Source organism: Pinus tabuliformis, chromosome 7 (genome assembly GCF_031772625.1).
Source record: "Pinus tabuliformis cultivar Carrire ecotype Pingquan chromosome 7, CPIR1, whole genome shotgun sequence".
In the NCBI taxonomy this organism is placed as follows: Eukaryota; Viridiplantae; Streptophyta; class Pinopsida; order Pinales; family Pinaceae; genus Pinus; species Pinus tabuliformis.
In genome coordinates, this window is record NC_142293.1 from 204,337,764 (window position 1) to 204,356,201 (window position 18,438).

Consider the following 18,438-nt stretch of genomic DNA (forward strand, 5'->3'; position numbering starts at 1 on the left):
GCTTGATCGTGCTCGCCATGCTGAACTGCGGGGTTGGTGGAGGTGGAGTGGGTGGAGATGGAGGTGAGGGAGGTGAAGCAGGTGGTGGCGTGGGCGGAGGTGGTAACTACGGAATGCACTACCTTATCAAGTTGACCGCACTTCTCAGAGAGACCCAAGTGAGCTCTTCCTCGCTTTCTCGCGAAGGTGAAATTAACGGGCTGTTTGCTAATTCCCCGCTACCTTTGTAGATATTTCCGCTCCGCGTCGTCCCAAACATTAATGTATTTGCATAACCCATTTTTCACATAACAACATCTTAATCTAGGTATTCAAAGATTTAATATACTTACCTCGTGGTCCCTTGAGAAAACGTTGTTCTACCTCGCTATAGCTCACGGTCGTGTCCACCGCAAACTCAATGATAAATCCCCCTATTATCCGGTCGAGCCAATGGTCCATAGCTCGCGCAATCTTGTCTTCTGATGCCTCTAGTCTGCGCACTAATTCTGGAGTCCACACTATCGATTGGTCGAGCTTACACCTTCCCTGGTTGTCGACTAACCTCGCAATCCACTCAAACAGTTCAAAAGGAAAGGATGCGAAGAAAATCTCATGGATTTCCATATATACGTAGCGATCCAGCCACCTTTTCTCAGATACCTGCGGAGTTTAGTATTCCTGTGTCATGAACTCACGAATCTTCTTGTCCAACCGCTCTTCAATTTCCTTCTTTGTTGAGTTCTAATCAGACATCCCTTAGGTAGATCTTAGTCCTGGCAACGAAACCATTTGTTGGCTACGTGGGGCCTGACCCAGGTTCAGCAGTGAGTTTAGCCAAGCAAATCCCGGTACTACTAGCCCTTTCGGCAACAGTCCACAGAGCGTGGACTGAGGTCTCACCCGAAGTAGTATGGGAGGGTGCTGGAACTAGGTTTTCGCACCCTGGGGATGTCTGATATGGGTGATAGGTACATGATTCAACCTTCGTGCTTACTAGATTACGCGCACCAGCAAGCTCCTTGCGTCCTGTGGGACTGCCTTCACGCAGATCCAGCCGGAGTGCAACCTGTACTAATTACCCAAGTCTTCCTTAGTTAGGTTATGTTCGTTAATTACTTAGAAATTTTTCATACATAAACATACATACTGGTGCGCACATATAGATAAACAAATACCATTAACACCGAACATCCAAATATAGATCTACGAAACAGATGCATAATATGTCGAATCAACTTAGCTTTATTAATGATCCTTTTCAAGTTCAGTTCAATACGGACCTAACTCTGCCCTGCGCACTTAGCTGCAGGGGTCTGCGCACTCAGCTGCAAACTTCTACTAGGCCTCTGTGCACTCAATTGCAAAGCCTTTACCTACTACTATGACCCAATACCTTCAGATCCACTTCTATCCTCTAACCATGCCTTCGCATCTATCTATTACTTTCTTTTACCCCTGAAAAAACTATCTTTACACTTAGAGCCTCGCTCTATTTATACAATCCCATGATCCGCAGACCATGGGTAGGTCGACACAACTTTGCATTAAATTACATTATTTTAGGGCGGACAACCCTATGACTCATCCTAGACTCTCGCACTCTGCGCCCTCATTTTGCAGAGTCTTTACATCACATTGACCAAAACTCGAGCTTTAAGCCCTAAAACCATGTTGTGGGGGGGATTTGCTGCCCAACACTAGGGTTTACATGCTGGTACAATAAAATAATTGAGATACAAAATTGGCATTAAGAATCTGCTCCAATGTTGTGTTGACCCTCCAGAACTGAACTAAAATGTCACTATTGATCTCTCTTGTGAATTCTGGATGAATTCACCAAGGGGAGATGGGTAATTGCCCAATCTCATTGAATCACTCGAGGGTTTCCATCCTAAGGCTACCAATTAAGTAGAGAATCGAGTTCTCAACTCTGATACAAGAAGAAATATCAAATCCAAGATGTCCTCTAATGGCCTCCTCCTCCTCTTTTTATATATTTGATGGACCCCTCTAGAAGATCCTATTTTATTATTAACTTAATCATTGAGCACATTTCCCTAGATTAAAATATCTTTTTAATGTGGTAAAATGGTTAATTGGCCACCATGCCTCGTCAAGCCACTAAAAATTCCCACTAACCATCTCATCTTGTATATCTTCTTATTCTCATTCCAACGAGCTATTACACTAAGGTGTTCTATCAAGTATTCCTCTCAAAATGCCACCTTAAGCGTAATTGAGTGAGTTAGGTACAATAATAACCTCGTTTTACAGGAATTATCATATCACAATGGAATGAGAAGCAAGTTATGCGGAATCCATCTTGATGATGGAAGATGGAAAGTTAATTCCTCTAGACCCCATCAAGAATCTCCAAAAGCCCCTGGGCCCATTGATGATGTAAACCTACACCTATGACCTATTTCCCTCCAACCTTGAAAGTCCATCCTAACCATTCCATAAGGAACACCAGAAAAAAGAAACTCCACAACCTTGGTGATTAAGACACTCAACAATATGTGACCTAGAATGGGCATGGGGCCAAACTCATAACTCTCCTCCTAACCACTAACAATCTGCCAGTAATGCAGTTTTCACCCCGTAGCATATGAAACTTGTCCTCATGTACAAACCTCCAAGGATTTCAGAGGTCTAATTTGACCTCCCACCTCTTGGCAAAAGGTACTCCATTACAGGTTGGTCCAGTGACTCCATAGGCTGCCACCTCTACCCACCAATTTATGAGGGGTTCTAAAGATGAGAATCTCCACCCTCACATAGTTTAGGGATTCCGCAAGTAATTCACCTCCACCCACCAACCAGTGAGGGGCTCCAAAGGTGAGAACCCCCACCCTCACTCATTTATAGCATTCTAGAGGTTTTCCCCCACCCTGTGGTTTATGATTTAGTAGCTCCACCCAATTTAGGGAATCCAGAGTCTACTACATTTTGTGTACCCATCAAGGAGACTAGTCCAGGGTAGCCATAGGTATGCACTCTCCACCCACTGGTCACTAAGAGATCTCAAGGTAAAAAGCCTCCACCTACTTATGCAGCGATGACCAACAACTGCTTTTGAATTCCCTTTAAGCAATGCTCTTACAATGATGCATCCATCCTATTATGTTTGATGACCAAATATTCCATGGGGTTTAAGTCTCATCCATGGTTTGAAGCCGCTTTCAACTTTCACAATCATTCCAGAATATTGCTAAAGCTTTAGCCATTCTATATGTTCATAATAAGTACATAGAACATCGTATCAATTAGGGCATAAGCATTCCAGATGGTTCTAATAAATCCAAATATTGACAAGTTTAGTTGTTATAGTTCTACCAACTATCATTTCAATGAATCCTTATCTTGTTAGTAGCAGGAACTAAACATTCCACAGGAATCCTGTAAAACAACAAGCTAAGAGAAACAAATCATACCCTTTTCAACATTTCAATAAGAGGACAGATGATTAGTACGATGGAGCTAGGCAACCACAATCTAGGAATTGAGAGGATACCATACAACCATGACCGCAACCATCAACAGATTTTTTTCCAACTGTGGTTCACGGTCACTGAGTGGCCGCTACATCCACAGGTAATAATCTGGGTAGATCCACCCGAATGGATCTACCCGTTGGCTTATTTGGTCAGGCCTAACCCCAAGGGTGTCAAGGAGATTTGACCCTGTGACCTCCCAATTGGGAAGGTACTTAGCAATAAGAACTCAACCAATTGAGCTATCCCTTGGGGCTTAACAACAAAGAATTATTTTTAGGTACAGCGTTCAGATTTCACTATCGTATCAAACCATTTAAATATTTTTTTCCTAAGAGAAAAAGATCATTCTTGTAAGGCTCAAACTTAAAATTGTATAGGATTATTTAACAAAGTGATGGGATCACTATGACATTCCATGAACAAAAGAATACTTAGAACTAGTTACCACAACCAACAAAGAACTTCCATCAGTAAACTAATCCATTAGAATGCTACACCAGACTTAAGGGGGCATGTGTTGGCATAATGACAAGGATATTTGTACTAGGCACGTGACTTGTGGAATGTAGTTGTTTAACCTCAGTGTCTAATGTTCAGTACTATGTTTTGAATACTCTTGCATGTTTTTAGCATCATGCTCACTATTCCACACCATGCAGATTTAATAACTATACACAACACTTAAACAACTCAAGCATGTGGCATACAGGGAGAACATACCTAGGGTTGCAATATGGTAACCATGCACAGTCAGGTGAATGGTCCAGTCATGAATGGGATATCATGGTAATGGGTCTGCTATATGGTCACTGGTATAAGGCCAATAGTTCTTCTACCAACCATTGGCAGACTCCCACAACTGCAACTATCAAGCATATGAGTCTGTCCCAGTGACCAAGCCAGGGATTCCAGAGATTTGTCCCAGCCCTTTATTGTTTCTGGGATTCTAAAGATTAATAACCACTATTTAATTATTTAGAAACTCCACCCAATGCTGGGAGTCCATAATGTGTTAAATTTGAGTACTCAACAAGTAAACTGGTATAGGAAGACTTTCATTGTAAATATGTTAGGAAAACTATGTGGTGTCAGACTCAGACATCAGCGTAACAAGCAAGCCACTTATGCTTATTAGCCATGTTGTCCTATAACTTAGTACAAATAGGTAAGTTGGAATCATTTAGATCTGTTAAGAAACCTTTGTAATATCCCAAATGAGATATTTTACTAATTTTGTCGAAATCTAACTCAACCAAAACTTCTCCATAAAATTACAACTCAACTCACAGAATATTGCCATGTAAAATATAACAAATAGAGTGTATGTAATTCAATAATACGATAAGCAAAAATAATCTCAAATTTTATTATAATAGCAACTGGAGTTTACATGTTGATAGAGTAAAATAGCTGAGATGTAAAAGTGGCCTCAAGAATCTACTTCAACCTTGTTTTGGCCTTCCAAAACTGAATTGAAATCTCATTGTTGAGCTCTCATGTGAATTTTGGATGAATTCACCAAGGGGAGATGGGTACTTACCCAATCTCACTGAGTCATCTGAGGGTTTCCGTCTTGGGGCTACCAATGAAGTAGAGAATTGCATTCTCAGCCTCTCATACAAGAAGAAATATCAAATACAAGATGTCCTCTAATGGCCTCCTCCTCCTCCTCTTTTTATAAATCTGATGGACCCATCTAAAAGCTCTTATTTTATTATTATTTTAATCATTGAGCACATTTCCCTCAATTAAAATATATTTTTAATGTGGGAAATTGGTAAATTGGCCACAATGCCTCCTCAAGCCATTGAAAATCCCCACTAACCATCTCATCATTTAGATCTTCTCGTTATGGTTCCAACTAGCTATTACACTAAGGTGTTCTGTCAAGTATACCTCCCAGAATGCCATCTTAAGCATAATTGAGTGAGTTAAGTACACTAATAACCTCATTTTTATGGGAATTATCAAAATGCAATGGAATGAGAAGCAAGTTATTCAGAATCAATCCTCATGGTGGAAGATTACAAGTGAAATTTTGCATACCCCATAAAGCATATCTAAAAGCCTCTAGGCCCAATGATGATGTAAACCTGCACCTATGACCTATCTGCCTCGAACCCTGAAAGTCTATCCTAACCATGCCATAAGGCACGCCAAAAAATGGAAAATCACAAATCCTCCCTCCCCAAGATTGCTTGCCCTCAAGCAATCCAAACCTGTGGAACAGTCTAGTGGCCCAATGCTTGAATCCCATACAAACCACTCGGTGATGTTATGCCTTTGTGTCAACCCACCATGAATGAACCCCTCGATGCCCGGATCCTAGACCAACCTTTGACTGTCATAAAAAATCTTCCTGGATCCCAATGCCACCAAGAAAAGACATCAATGTTCCATGGCTCCTATTGCACTATGCTCCAGATTAAAAATAACGTGCTACCAACAGGATACCAACTCATGATTTCCCACCAATCCATCCCATGGGAAGGATCAGATGCACATGCACCTATATATGGTACGAGTCCACTAAGTTTCATCATGCTCAATTCATGTAGATATGCCCAACCAAACAATTGGATATGTCTAGGAATCCCTACCTCTCTCCCAATAAGTAGGCGACCCATCCTACACGCCCTGTCAATGTACTCCTAGAGAGGGCTGCAACCTGGAAATACTGCATCTTCATTAGTTTCCATTGCATCTACATGCACCTCGTTAGTGGGTAGACCCAAATATGGATGCACCATTATCTCCAAAAAAGCCTCCCTCATCTAATCGAAAGCTCCATGCTCCACCAGTCCACTCATCACCTGCAAAATTGTCCAGTCAGGGCCCAATGCCTCCTGATGACTAATGTCTGCAAATACTACCTCCCTAATGGAAACCTACACATTTGTATGCCCTTCATCAATGGTTGACCCCAAGGACTAATGCTCATCCTCCACCATGGGCTCAATATGAGCCACTAGCTGACTATCCGAAAATGGCTCATCACGCAAACTGTGCTCCACTATGGGTTGAACATGCTGACTCATCAAACATGATACATATTTGGGCTACTGTTAGCATCTCTACAAGTTTTCTCAATCTCCTCCATGTGCTCACCATGTTGGATCGCCACTGATAGCTCATCTCCCTGGTCTCCTCTCTGCATGGGAATAATTTTTTTCTCATCAAACCGATCCACCAAATAATTATGCATACCACGGCCGCTGCCATCATCCCCACATGTCTACTGATGCTCTTCATAAGAATTCTCATATGAATGGTCAGACTGAGTCTCCCCATAATCTACCTCTACCATTCCCTTTGTGTCACTCAAGCATGAGTGGTCAAGTCCCCAATGTTCCTTACAGATGCAGCAAAGACTGTCCCTCCTCAGCTGATTCTTGTTGCATGGTTGGTCACCAAAAATCCTCCGCAACTCTTCTCGGATCAACTTTCTTTTGAACAACATGGTGTTTTTCTCAACCAACCTTTCCACTAGCTAATAAGTAGCGGTTGAAATCAATTGTTCCTTCCTCCAAATAGCCAACAACTCAGATTGCATCTTCTTGCAAATGGCATCACAATCTCTCGTAACTAAAGACAAAATAGACAACATGTTTGTTTTGATCGTGTCAGGATGATGTTTCTTAATGCTAAAGAAGCAATGGAGCATCTGATGGATCAAGTCATCACACACGAGATCAAACATGATTTCATATATTCTGACCATGGCCATTATTTCCATAATCTCAAGCTTCTTCCCAATGGTAGAGCCTGCATTATTGTCCAAGTCCTGAAAAATCTCTACTATCAGTTTGAAAACTCTTCTCGTGACATCATCATTGTAAGGAAGTATAGGTTCATTTGGTCTCCTGATGTTACTGAGACACGATGCAATTGGAATTTTGACTCCTTCACAAGGTTCTTCTATTGTATGAGAGCAAGCATAACTAGTTTTAGAGCTCAAATTAGTTTCTTGGCTTCTAACTGGTTCAATTCGGAAATGAGTGAACAAGTTCATCTAGTTTGAAAAGCGCTTTCACTGTGACTCTTATGTGTTTCAAATATGTCCCAAGTGCAAGGATTTTGTATCCAATCTTTGACTCTTTCTACAGATCCCTTGGTTGTTTTTTTTGAAGAATGGCATAGACCCCTCTTGAAAAAGGTTTGTTGTTTTGCTTGGGTTTTTTGTCTAATGATGCAATGTGGTTCAAGGAACTAACTTTTGTATTACTCGATATTTCCAATTCATTTAGGAGTTCTATGAGTTTCTCCATAGTTTATCCTAATGACAAGTACATCAGGGTGACTCATACTATATTTCGCTGATAGCATGACAAAAATACGTATCACAATGATATGACCATGACATAAGTCTTAGCAATGTGCTTAACATTCACTCATGGTATTTTCATTTGACACAATACTTTGACCGTACACTAGACATGCATCACATGGTTTATTGGTACCATACAATAACAACAATATTTTGACAAATTGTAGTATGCATACTCTCAAGGCCCAATAATACTCACATTCTGGTAATTACAGTCTGGAACTCCCTTTGGTAATGAACTGGGGTATTTGTCCCAAGAAATTCCCTGCAATCTCCTCTTGTAGATGACCTTCAAATATGTGGTAGCAATACTCCAACCTAGTGGCACACTGTATTGTAGCTTCGAATTTATGACACACACGCATTCCATAAAATCTCCATTCCTATGACTTGACCTCCAATTGTCCATTACACTTTGACCTTGGTCTAGCCTCACTATGAAATACCCACCCGGAAATAACCCTAAAATTCCATTACTTTTCTGGAATTTGATGAATTAGTTCAGTGAGAATTTTTTTGTCAAATCATTGTGGGCATAGTCCTGGTTTCTAAGGCACAAAATAGTCTACGATATGTTGCTTTATCCCTTATATAATATCCCTATCTGATGTGTGAGAGTAGATCCTTTTATTTTCTACTGCAATAAGGATCCTAGGAAAGTCTACCTCGTATTTCACCATTTTTCCAGCTTTGTTGTAGTCACATTAAAACCACAATAACACGCTCAGCTAGGAGTACAACTACTCAAATGACTTCATTCTCCTCTGAACTTCTAATCTCAGCGACGAGAATGTTTCACGTTGCTGGCAGAGAAGGGAATGGCTCAATGCTACGTAGATCTTGGTTTATTCTCTCAAGGAAACACAGCAACTCTAGACTCATTTCAACCACAGTGAACTATGCCCTCACAGCAATTAAATTCAACCTCTATTTATTGTTCTTTTGGCCCTTCTTATTAATCTGGAGCTTGCGTCCTTTACTCAACGATTTAATTCTTCCCATATAGACGAAGATGGGTACTTCAATTTTCTTTAAAAAATGAAAAAAGTAATGTGTCCCACGGGAACGAGTATGTTCAACAACAATAATACGACCCCTTAGTAAATCGATTGAGAGAAAAACCTTCCAGTGTTGATGACGTCGTCGGGATCCTTTTTCGTTGGATACAGGCTCATCAATTAGCAACATTTAGCTCTGTAATGATTCCTTTTCAATCGCAAGGGTAAATCTAATAGTTCTCGGGCTCATCGAAATTAATGGCTCTGCATTTTATTGTATGCTTGTGGCCCCTCTAATAGTATTAAACATTGGCCCTTGTTAAAAGAAATAATATTTTCATGGGGCCCTTAACATAACATTTGGATTTATAAAATGATTGGGCCCACTTTTAATATGCTACGACCTCCATATGATAGGCTTTAACCACAATAAAAACTTGGGAATTTTGGAAAAGTAATATTAGTTTTTGCACTTTGAAGAATAACGGCAAACAATTTCAAATCTTCGAGCTTTCTCTTCAAAAATAATCTATGAATTGATTTGCAATAAACCCTTAGGTTGGTAGGAAAACCAGCTTTGATACTACTGTAATATCCCAAATGGTATATTTGACTAATTTTGCAGAAATCTAACTCAACCAACACTTCTCCATAACAATACCATTCAACTAACAAAAGGTTTCCATGTAAAATATAACAAATAGAGTGCATGCAATTCAATAACACGATGAGCATAAATAATCCCAGATTTTATTATAATATCAACTAGGGTTTACATGCTGATACAATAAAATAACTGAGATGGAAAACTGGCCTTAAGAATCTGCTCCAATGTTGTGCTAGCCCTCCAGAACTGAACTGAAATGTCACTGTTGATCTCTCTTGTGAATTTTGAATGAATTCACCAAGGGGAGATGGGTAATTGCCCAATTTAATTGAATCACCCGAGGATTTCCATCCTAAGACTACCAATGAGGTAGAGAATCGGGTTCTCAACATCTCATACAAGAAGAAATATCAAATCCAATATGTCCTCTAATGGCCTCCTTCTCCTCTTTTTATAGATTTGATGGACCCCTTTAGAAGCTCTTATTTTATTATTAATGTAATCATTGAGCACATTTCCCTAGATTAAAATATCTTTTTAATGTGGTAAAATGGTAAATTGGCCACCATGCCTCCTCAAGCCACTAAAAATGCCCACTAACCATCTCATCTTGTAGATTTTCTCGTTCTTGTTCCAATGAGATATTACACTAAAGTGTTCTATCAAGTATTCCTCTCAAAATGCCACATTAAGTGTAATTGAGTGAGTTAGGTACAATAATAACCTCGTTTTACGTGAATTATAAGATTGCAATGGAATGAGAAGTGGGTTATGCGGAATCAATATTGATGATGGAAACTGAACTCCTCTAGACCCCATAAAACATCTCCAGAAGCCCCTCGGTCAGTTGATGACGTAAACCTGCACCTATGACCTATTTGCCTCCAACCATGAAAGTCCATCCTAACCATGCCATAAGGAACACCAGAAAAAGGAACACCACAACCGTGGTGATTAAGACACTCAATAGTATGTGACCTGGAATGGGCATGGGGACAAAACCATAACTCTCCTCCCAACCATTAATAATATGCCAGTAATGCAGTAGTCACCCCCTAGCATACGAAACCTCTCCCCATGTACAAACCTCCGAGGATTTCAGAGGTCTAATTTGACCTCCCACCACCTCTACCCACCAATTTTTGAGGAGTTCTAGAGATGAGAACCCCCACCCTCACTCAATGATAGGATTCCAGAGGCTTACCTCCACCCTGTCATTGATGCTTTAGTAGCTCCATCCAATATAGGGAATAACAGTGTGTACTTTTGCACTTTTGCACTTTTGAAGCAGCAAAATAAGAGGAAAAACATTTCATTTTGAAATGTGATGCTTTAAAAGACATCATAAACAATTATGACAATATATTAGCTTCAATTCCTTGATATAGCTTTTAAATTTCACCGAAAAACGCTCATTCATTCATATATTAAATTAACTTTATTTTCATTTAGCTTTGTTAAAATTAAGAGTGTTCTTCACCAGCCCAAACTTCTAATATACAGACCAGTTTGATTCCAAGCCGATGGAATCTCTCTGTTTTCTTTTTGAATTTTGAAAGATGCAAGGGCAGACCTTTTCCAGATGATTTAATGGAGAGAGACTCTGCGTCTCTGTCAAGCCTCATTATTATTGTCTTCCTTCTACCTATGTTGGAAGCAGAGTCGATCTCACACGAGCATTTGAATAACAATATTTCTATCGATCCTCGTTGAGACCACCCGCTGAGACCTCCCACCATGACCACCTGTGATTCTCTGCGAGCGTTCCGAGTGCTTTGGTTGGGCCGTAGTGATGACCAATAGAACTCAAAGGTTCATCGAGGAGGCATCGGTAGGTGGACACGTTCCCTGAGTCTTCGGCGTGACACGTCCCCTGAGTCTTCGCCTTTTCTGTATTACTGAATCCTCCCCGGCTACCACCCGTATGGTTACTTTTCACTGTCTGCTTGGTATAAACGCGGGGAATTGTTCTGGATTACAGCTTCTTCTCTTTCTCGTTCCTGTGCACTTCTGCGCAAGGGAGGGTGGCAGCCCATCTCTGTAGCGGCTCCTCCTTTACCGAAACCACAATTCTGAACCTCGCTGTCATTTTAGTTCTCTTCCTCTGGTTATACGAGTTATCCAATTGTCTATTTATGAACATAGGCATCCGTTTCAGCGTTGCAATCTTCCTGATTACTAAAAGCCATGTTTTTGTTTTCCCGCAGTCAAACGTCCCTAGATTCTTGTCTTTAAATTGTCTGAAAACTTAGCCTTTTGTCTGTTTTCTACTGTATGACCAAGTATCAATTTCGTTACTGGCATATGTGACTGCTACAACCTTGGCCATTACCTATCAGAATTTGTATGAAGGTGTGTCTCTGTTTCTTGGAATGATCTCGGCAAATGAAGGGTTTCGGGTTGTGGCGGCACTGGTCTGGTGACGGTTCTCGCGGTGACGGCCTGTTATCTGCACCTTATCTTTGAAGGTTAGTTTTTTACTCAGCTGCTACTGTCTTTTGTTTTAATTTCCTTAGCAGAAAGTAGATGATAAAATAAGGCCCATGATGTAGTTTCTATGGTATTCATGTTCTCCATGCTCATAGTATAAGGTTAGATTTTTTTTATGTCTCTATGCATGGTTTATGCAATATTATCAGGTATCAAGGTGTTACTAAATAAAACTGCATGGGTTCAAAACTGTAGTGTTATATCTAAGCCGTGTCTAGACTTTAGGTTCAGGATAGGACATTGGTGGTGTATATGTGAGTATTGATACTGCTGCTGCATTGTTTTATCGAGCTTTTCATGAATTCGTTCAAACAACCCTCTAGTCTTTCCGTCTCTCTATTTTTTCCAGACGGAAAAATTATAGTTTTGAATTTTTCCAGGATCCGAGGAGGATGGCGCAAGAAGGTACATTATGTAAATGTTTTCCTGCTAAAGTACATTATCGCTGTTACCGGTATCTAACCTATCTCTGGAAAGTAAGTTTACCTTCCTAAATATCTGTCAATAGATGATATTCCCTAAGTACTATTATTTTCAGAAAGATTGAGAATGATCTTTCTTACCCTTCCTTCTGTCAGGCCTTTTATATTGGGAAGTTTCTGTATGTCAGGACCATCCCTAATCTTATCTGGAATGTACTGATTTGTCTTTTCCCTTTATTTCTTGGTCTTTTCCCCATCAATTCGCACATTCGGATTGCCTGTCCTCTCTTGAAAGCTAGTTTTGTTGGTCATTGGTTTTTCCCAGTTTTTATGGAGATATTATCTGACGCATCTAACACGTCCGCTATGGTGTGGGCCAACATGGAAGCTGAAGCGATCCATTGCAGACCTATTAACCCACATGACTAGCAGTCCTCTCTGGCTGATCTTTTGATCCCTCAGCCATCTCTAGCACTTCATAAGCAAAATCATGGCGGACAAGACTATCCGCGGCACAAGCAGAACCATCGGCCTGCTAAGATCATCCCGCCTCCCTCGTCCATCAAGCTGGATAGCATCTTTCTCGTGGATAGGATAGCCAGTGTTCAAAACCATGCGTTAATAGGTCAGTGGCATTTTCCAAACATGGATGATGCTCAGATGAGATCTTGGCTCGGCTCTAAGTGGAATTCTCTATTGGGGTACATTCCCACGATTGTCAGGCTCATGAAGAACTGGTACAGTTTCCATTTCTTAAGTACGCAGGATCTGGAGGTAAGCTGGGCTCTTCCTTGGGTCCATGAAAAAAGCTTTCTAGGACTCCATAAATGGTATATTGGTTTCAACACCCTATGGAACACCCCATTAAACAATCTCATCTAGGTCAAATTACCAGGCCCCCCTATTGAATTATGGACAAAGGAGACACTTACTGATATAGGGAATGCCATAGGGAAATTCGTCTTTGTGGATCACAAGTGTCTTGGGGCAAAAGATTAAAGGGTAGCATGGATTTTATTTGAGAAGGAATATAGAGGCGGGTTTCCTGAGCATATTGATCTTAACTGGGGTGGATTAAATTTTCAACAGAGACTCGACTACTGGGGAGTTCCCTTTCGATGCTCTGTCTGTCATAAAACAGGGCATTTAAAATGGAACTGTCCACGGTGCTCAGGAGGAAGGGAAAAAAGGGAGGAATCTATTGCGAAATCCTTTTCAAATTTGTCGGATAATGAATACAGTGAAGCTGGGGGGGAAGAATTAGTTCAAGGGAAGGGCTACTACAGCAGATAAGTGCTATCCGAGTCTGTCTAGAAGCCTATCTAAGAAGACTGGACTGTCCTGGGAGTTTTCTCACCGGACTCTATTTCACCTAAAGAGAATCTGGCTACTCCTCAATCCATTCCAAGAACTCGGTCTCTAAGTATTTTTAGCCATACTCTTAATATTGCTCTGTTTTCGATTCCTCCATCTAATAGATAGGAGGTCTTTCACTCTCATCCTTTTCCTCCGGAACCTTCCCCGAGGAATGAAATTAGTTCTCCTCTTCCAATTCTGCACCCGTATCTAGACATCCCTTCTTCTCCCCGCATCACTTTCATTCCATCGTCATCCCCATCTCCTGTTAAAAACATGACCGCTTTGAAAGGAACAGTCCCTTGTATCTCGGATACTCCTCCTATTTTGCCTGGCTCCTCTCAGGGTAATACCAAGTCTGATTTAAAAGGGAAAGCTCCATGTATCTCTGTCACTCCTCAAAATTCACTTGTATCTTCCCCTACAAATTCAATTGGAAGTGATCTCGATATGCTATTGAGAAGGGAGACCCTTCATCTTCAACCTCTCACCATTCACAAACCTCAGAAGGCCTCCTCTCCTATTATCAGTCCTGCCTCGGTGGGGAATATCACTGTTAGAAGGAAACAAAACAGAGGTAGCAGGCATTTCCGAGGCAGGATCGTAAATTCCAGGAAGGACCATCACGATTCATCCCTAATTGATATTCCTATTATAGATCTTGTGGTAAGTGGGCCTCTTAGAGCATGCAGGCCTGATGATAAGACCTCATGACTAAAATACTCTCTATGAATATTCGCGGTCTAGGATCGGACCCAAAATTTTTGGCTCTAAGAGATATTTTTAAATCATCCCTTTCAAAAATTCTCCTTATTCAATAAATAATGCATGGAAGTCCAGAAACAATAGCCTATTTCAGATGAATGTTTCCTACATGGCACATTGCTACGACAGGGGCAAACGGACTTTCCAGGGGTCTAGCAGTTCTACGGGACCCATCTTGGATATCGGTAAAGGAATTTAGATGCTTTGCTGGTATCCTTCTTCTGGCTAAATTCCGGGGAATGGCTGGTATTGTTCATATTCTGAATGTATATTCCCCATACAAGGATCGTTTTTCGTACTGGAATCAGTTCTTATCTTCTGAGCTAATGGAAATTGACTCTTTACTAATAGCAGGTGACTTGAACTGTACTTTGAGTAATGATGAAGTTTGGGGCAGGGGTAGAAAAGATGATCCAGTGGGAGGGATCATAAGAGAGGCTATTCTTCAAAACAATTTTGTGGATGTTTGTCCATCTAAGTTGGCCCCTACTTGGGATAATGGGAGATCTGAGAACGCATCCCTTGCAAAAAGACTTGATCATTTCCTAATCCATGACAGCTTGATGGGCCGATTGGGGATACCTATCTCAAATATTCTAACAAGTTTCATCTTTGATCATAGGCCTATTTCCCTTCAATGGATATCTCAGGACCATAGGAAGGGGATTCCCTTCAAGTTCAACAGAGTGTGGTTGGAGGATGCTGATTTTAATAAATTTGTTCAGGAATCCTGGCTATCTTTTTCTCCTCAAGACCAATCCTCTCATGCACAATCATTCCTATGCCATCTGGTATCCCTCAGGAAAAGTGTTAAAGAATGGCAATACAAAAAAAAGTGTACTAATAGGATTGCTCTACAAGATATAAATAGGGAACTTGATTGGATTGCGGGGAGATTGACTGATAACAAAATTCCGCTGGATTTGCGTTTCCAGATAAGGGAACTAGAAATAAAAAGACATAACCTCCTGGCCATTGAAGAAGCTACTTGGAGACTGAAAAGCAGAGCGATTTGGTTAAAACAAGGTGACATGAACATGAAATTCTTTCATAGACGTGAAATAAATACAATATGGGAGATAAAAGATGAGGAGGGCAACCTGTCGCAGACTCGGGAAGAAATCACAAAAGAGGCTATTAAGTTTTTTCAGAAATCATACAAAAGGAACCGGGTCAACGAGATTGAGGATATTCTCTGGGGTATAGACCCTTTTCCATCCATGTTTGATGAGGAACAAAATGATCTATTGTTTGCCAATGTCACAGAGGAGGAACTCTTGGCCGTCATGAAGTCTTTTTAAAAAGACAAAATTTCGGGCCCGGATGGCTGGACGATTGACTTTTTCATTCATTTCTTCAACCTCATAAAACAAGACCTTCTGGGTATGGTAGAGGAATCCAGGACTTTGGGCAAAATAAACCATATTATCTCCTCTACTTTCATTACCTTAATCCCAGAAAAAAGGATTCTCTCTCTTTCTCAGACTTCAAACCCATTTCTCTTTGTAATGCCATATATAAAATTATTTCCAAAATCATATCAGGAAGAATACGAGACATCTTATTAAACTCTTTGACTCAGGAACAACATGGTTTCCTCAAAGGAAGAAACATTCTAGATGTTGTTGCAATAACTCAAGAATGTCTGCACTCTCTACACACAAAAAAAAAAAAACAAAAAAATTGAGGCAGCCATCCTGAAAATAGACCTTAAGAAGGCCTATGATTGCCTCGATTGGGGATTTCTAAGGAGCCTTCTTATCAAAATTGGCCTAAATAATCAATGTACTAATTGGATTATGTCATGCATGGAAAATGTCAGCTATGCGATTCTAATTAACGGAATCCCATCCTCATTCTTCTTTGCTGCCAAAGGTCTAAGACAAGGGTGCTCTCTATCTCCCCTTCTATTCATTCTAGTAATGGACTCATTAAGCCTCCAAATAAAAAGAGTTGTCAGGGATGAAATATGTCGGGCACTAAAAATCTGCAGGGGAATCTATTTCTCTCATAACTTATCTGTTGATGACATCTTGATTTTTGCAGTGCTCTGCCGAAATTCCTGGAACTATCTGCATGGAATTTTGGAAAAATTTCAAAGGCTATAGGTCCACTTATAAATTATGGCAAGTCTGTGTTCTATCATGGGGGATGTGAATATGTAAAATATTGAATCTCTGGTCCAGCTCTATAATATTGAAGCGAAACCTTTAAAAGAAGGCATGAAATACTTGGGGTATCATCTTAAACCATCGGGATATACAAGTACAAATTGGATGTGGATCCATGACCGGTACTTCAAGAGAATAGCAGGATGGGAATATAAATGCCTTTCAATGGCTGGGAGGATGATTTTAGCACAATCGGTGCTGGCCCAACTAATGGTCTATTGGGCCCATTTATTTTATATTCCGGCAAGCGTTATCCATAAACTAAATAGATTAACAACAAATTTTATATGGGGGGAAACAATGAAAGAAGGAAATTTCACCTGTCTAAGCTATCAAACCTTACTCTTCCAAAGAAGATGGGGGGATGGGGAATCATGAACCTCTGAAAGTTTGGTCTGGCTCTGCTATGTAAATCTTTATGGAGAGGTGTTTTAGGGGATAGTATATGGAGTAAGTCCATAAGAATGAAGTACATGGGCAACAGAGATATTTCTTATTGGTATAGGAAAAGATCGATAGGATCTGCCAATGGATCAGCCATCTGGAGGAGCTTCCGTAAGATTGAACAGTTTTTTCTTAAAAACTTAGTATGGAGCTTTCAAACCGGAAACAACATAATTATCGGTCATGATCCAATTGCGGGGGGAGAAGAAGATATAACTTTCTCATAGTAGTTATTACAGTTTCTTCACCGAAAAGGAATCTTTTACTGGGTACAGGTTATAGAAGAATGGCAAGGTTCTCTACCCATCTGGAAAAATGCCTCAATGCTGGGACTAAATGGTGTATTAGCCCATTAGTGGAATCAAATTATATGGCTAATGAGGAACAGGGGGATTTGTAGATCTGAAGTTGAGGATGGTCTAATCTGGAAGGGGAATAGAGGGAAGTTGATTGTTTACGTTAAAGATATATATTTTTCCCTTCTAAAGGACCACTCACCACAACCTGATAACATTTTCCCCATCTCTTTTTGGAAATCTGGGAGTCCCTATAAGATTATCATTTTCTCATGGCTTGTTTTTCATAATAAAAATCTAACTTGGGACAATTTGCAAAAAAGGAACTGGTACGGTCCTGCTATGTGCTTAATTTGCAAAGCAGAGGAAGAAAACAATATGCACATTTTCTTCAAATGTGTTCATACCCAGATGCTTTGGAGGAATCTGGCCACTTATTTTGGATTCAATTATGTCTCGTACTCCTCATTAAAAGAAGCTTTAGTTTTGTGGAGTAATCAGAAAGCGTTATGGAGACCTATCCCTCTATTAGTCTTATGGTCAATCTGGAAATGGAGGAACAAGGTTGTATTTCAAAATTGCAAGGAAAGATTTAAGTATGTTTTTGAATTCATTATTTCCCTGTACAACTCTTTTTCATCCTCCATCCCGCAGTAGAAAAAAGAAAAGGCAAAGGCTCTTACACCTTGCCAATTGGGTTACCCTAGAGCTTATTTTGATGGGGTTGCACAAAATGGTATATGTGCTTGCGGTGTATACATAATTACAAAGGAGGATCAACAATTTTCCATCTATTGGAATGGTGGAGAAGGAACAAACAACAAATCAGAAGCAATGGCCCTATCGGGACTTCTTCAGTTCAGCATCTTCCTAAATATAGAGTCCTTGCAGATCTATGGAGACTCCAAAATCATAATAAATCATGTAAATGCCAATATTTCCATAAAAAATCACAATATGACTAGATGGATGAACATAATCGATTCTCTCTGGAGATCTACAAAGGATTATACTATAACACATGTGGATAGACGAACTATCAAAGAAAGGGCTCCAAATTCAAACAGGTAAATGGAAAATGAA

At 40.2% G+C, this 18,438-nt stretch overlaps 1 protein-coding gene across 1 annotated transcript; it reads left to right on the top strand.

The window, feature by feature from the left end:
• The first annotated feature begins 14,683 nt into the window (after positions 1-14,683).
• LOC149246567 (uncharacterized) lies at positions 14,684-15,745 on the top strand. Its single transcript, XM_089441846.1, has one exon. The coding sequence runs from the start codon at positions 14,684-14,686 to the stop codon at positions 15,743-15,745; it is 1,062 nt and encodes a 353-aa protein (XP_089297972.1).
• The last annotated feature ends 2,693 nt before the right edge of the window (positions 15,746-18,438 follow it).

What these genes read in the sequence shown, in the direction of transcription:
- LOC149246567 (XM_089441846.1), top strand. Translation starts at nt 14,684, where the DNA reads ATGGCTGGTATTGTTCATATTCTGAATGTATATTCCCCATACAAGGAT.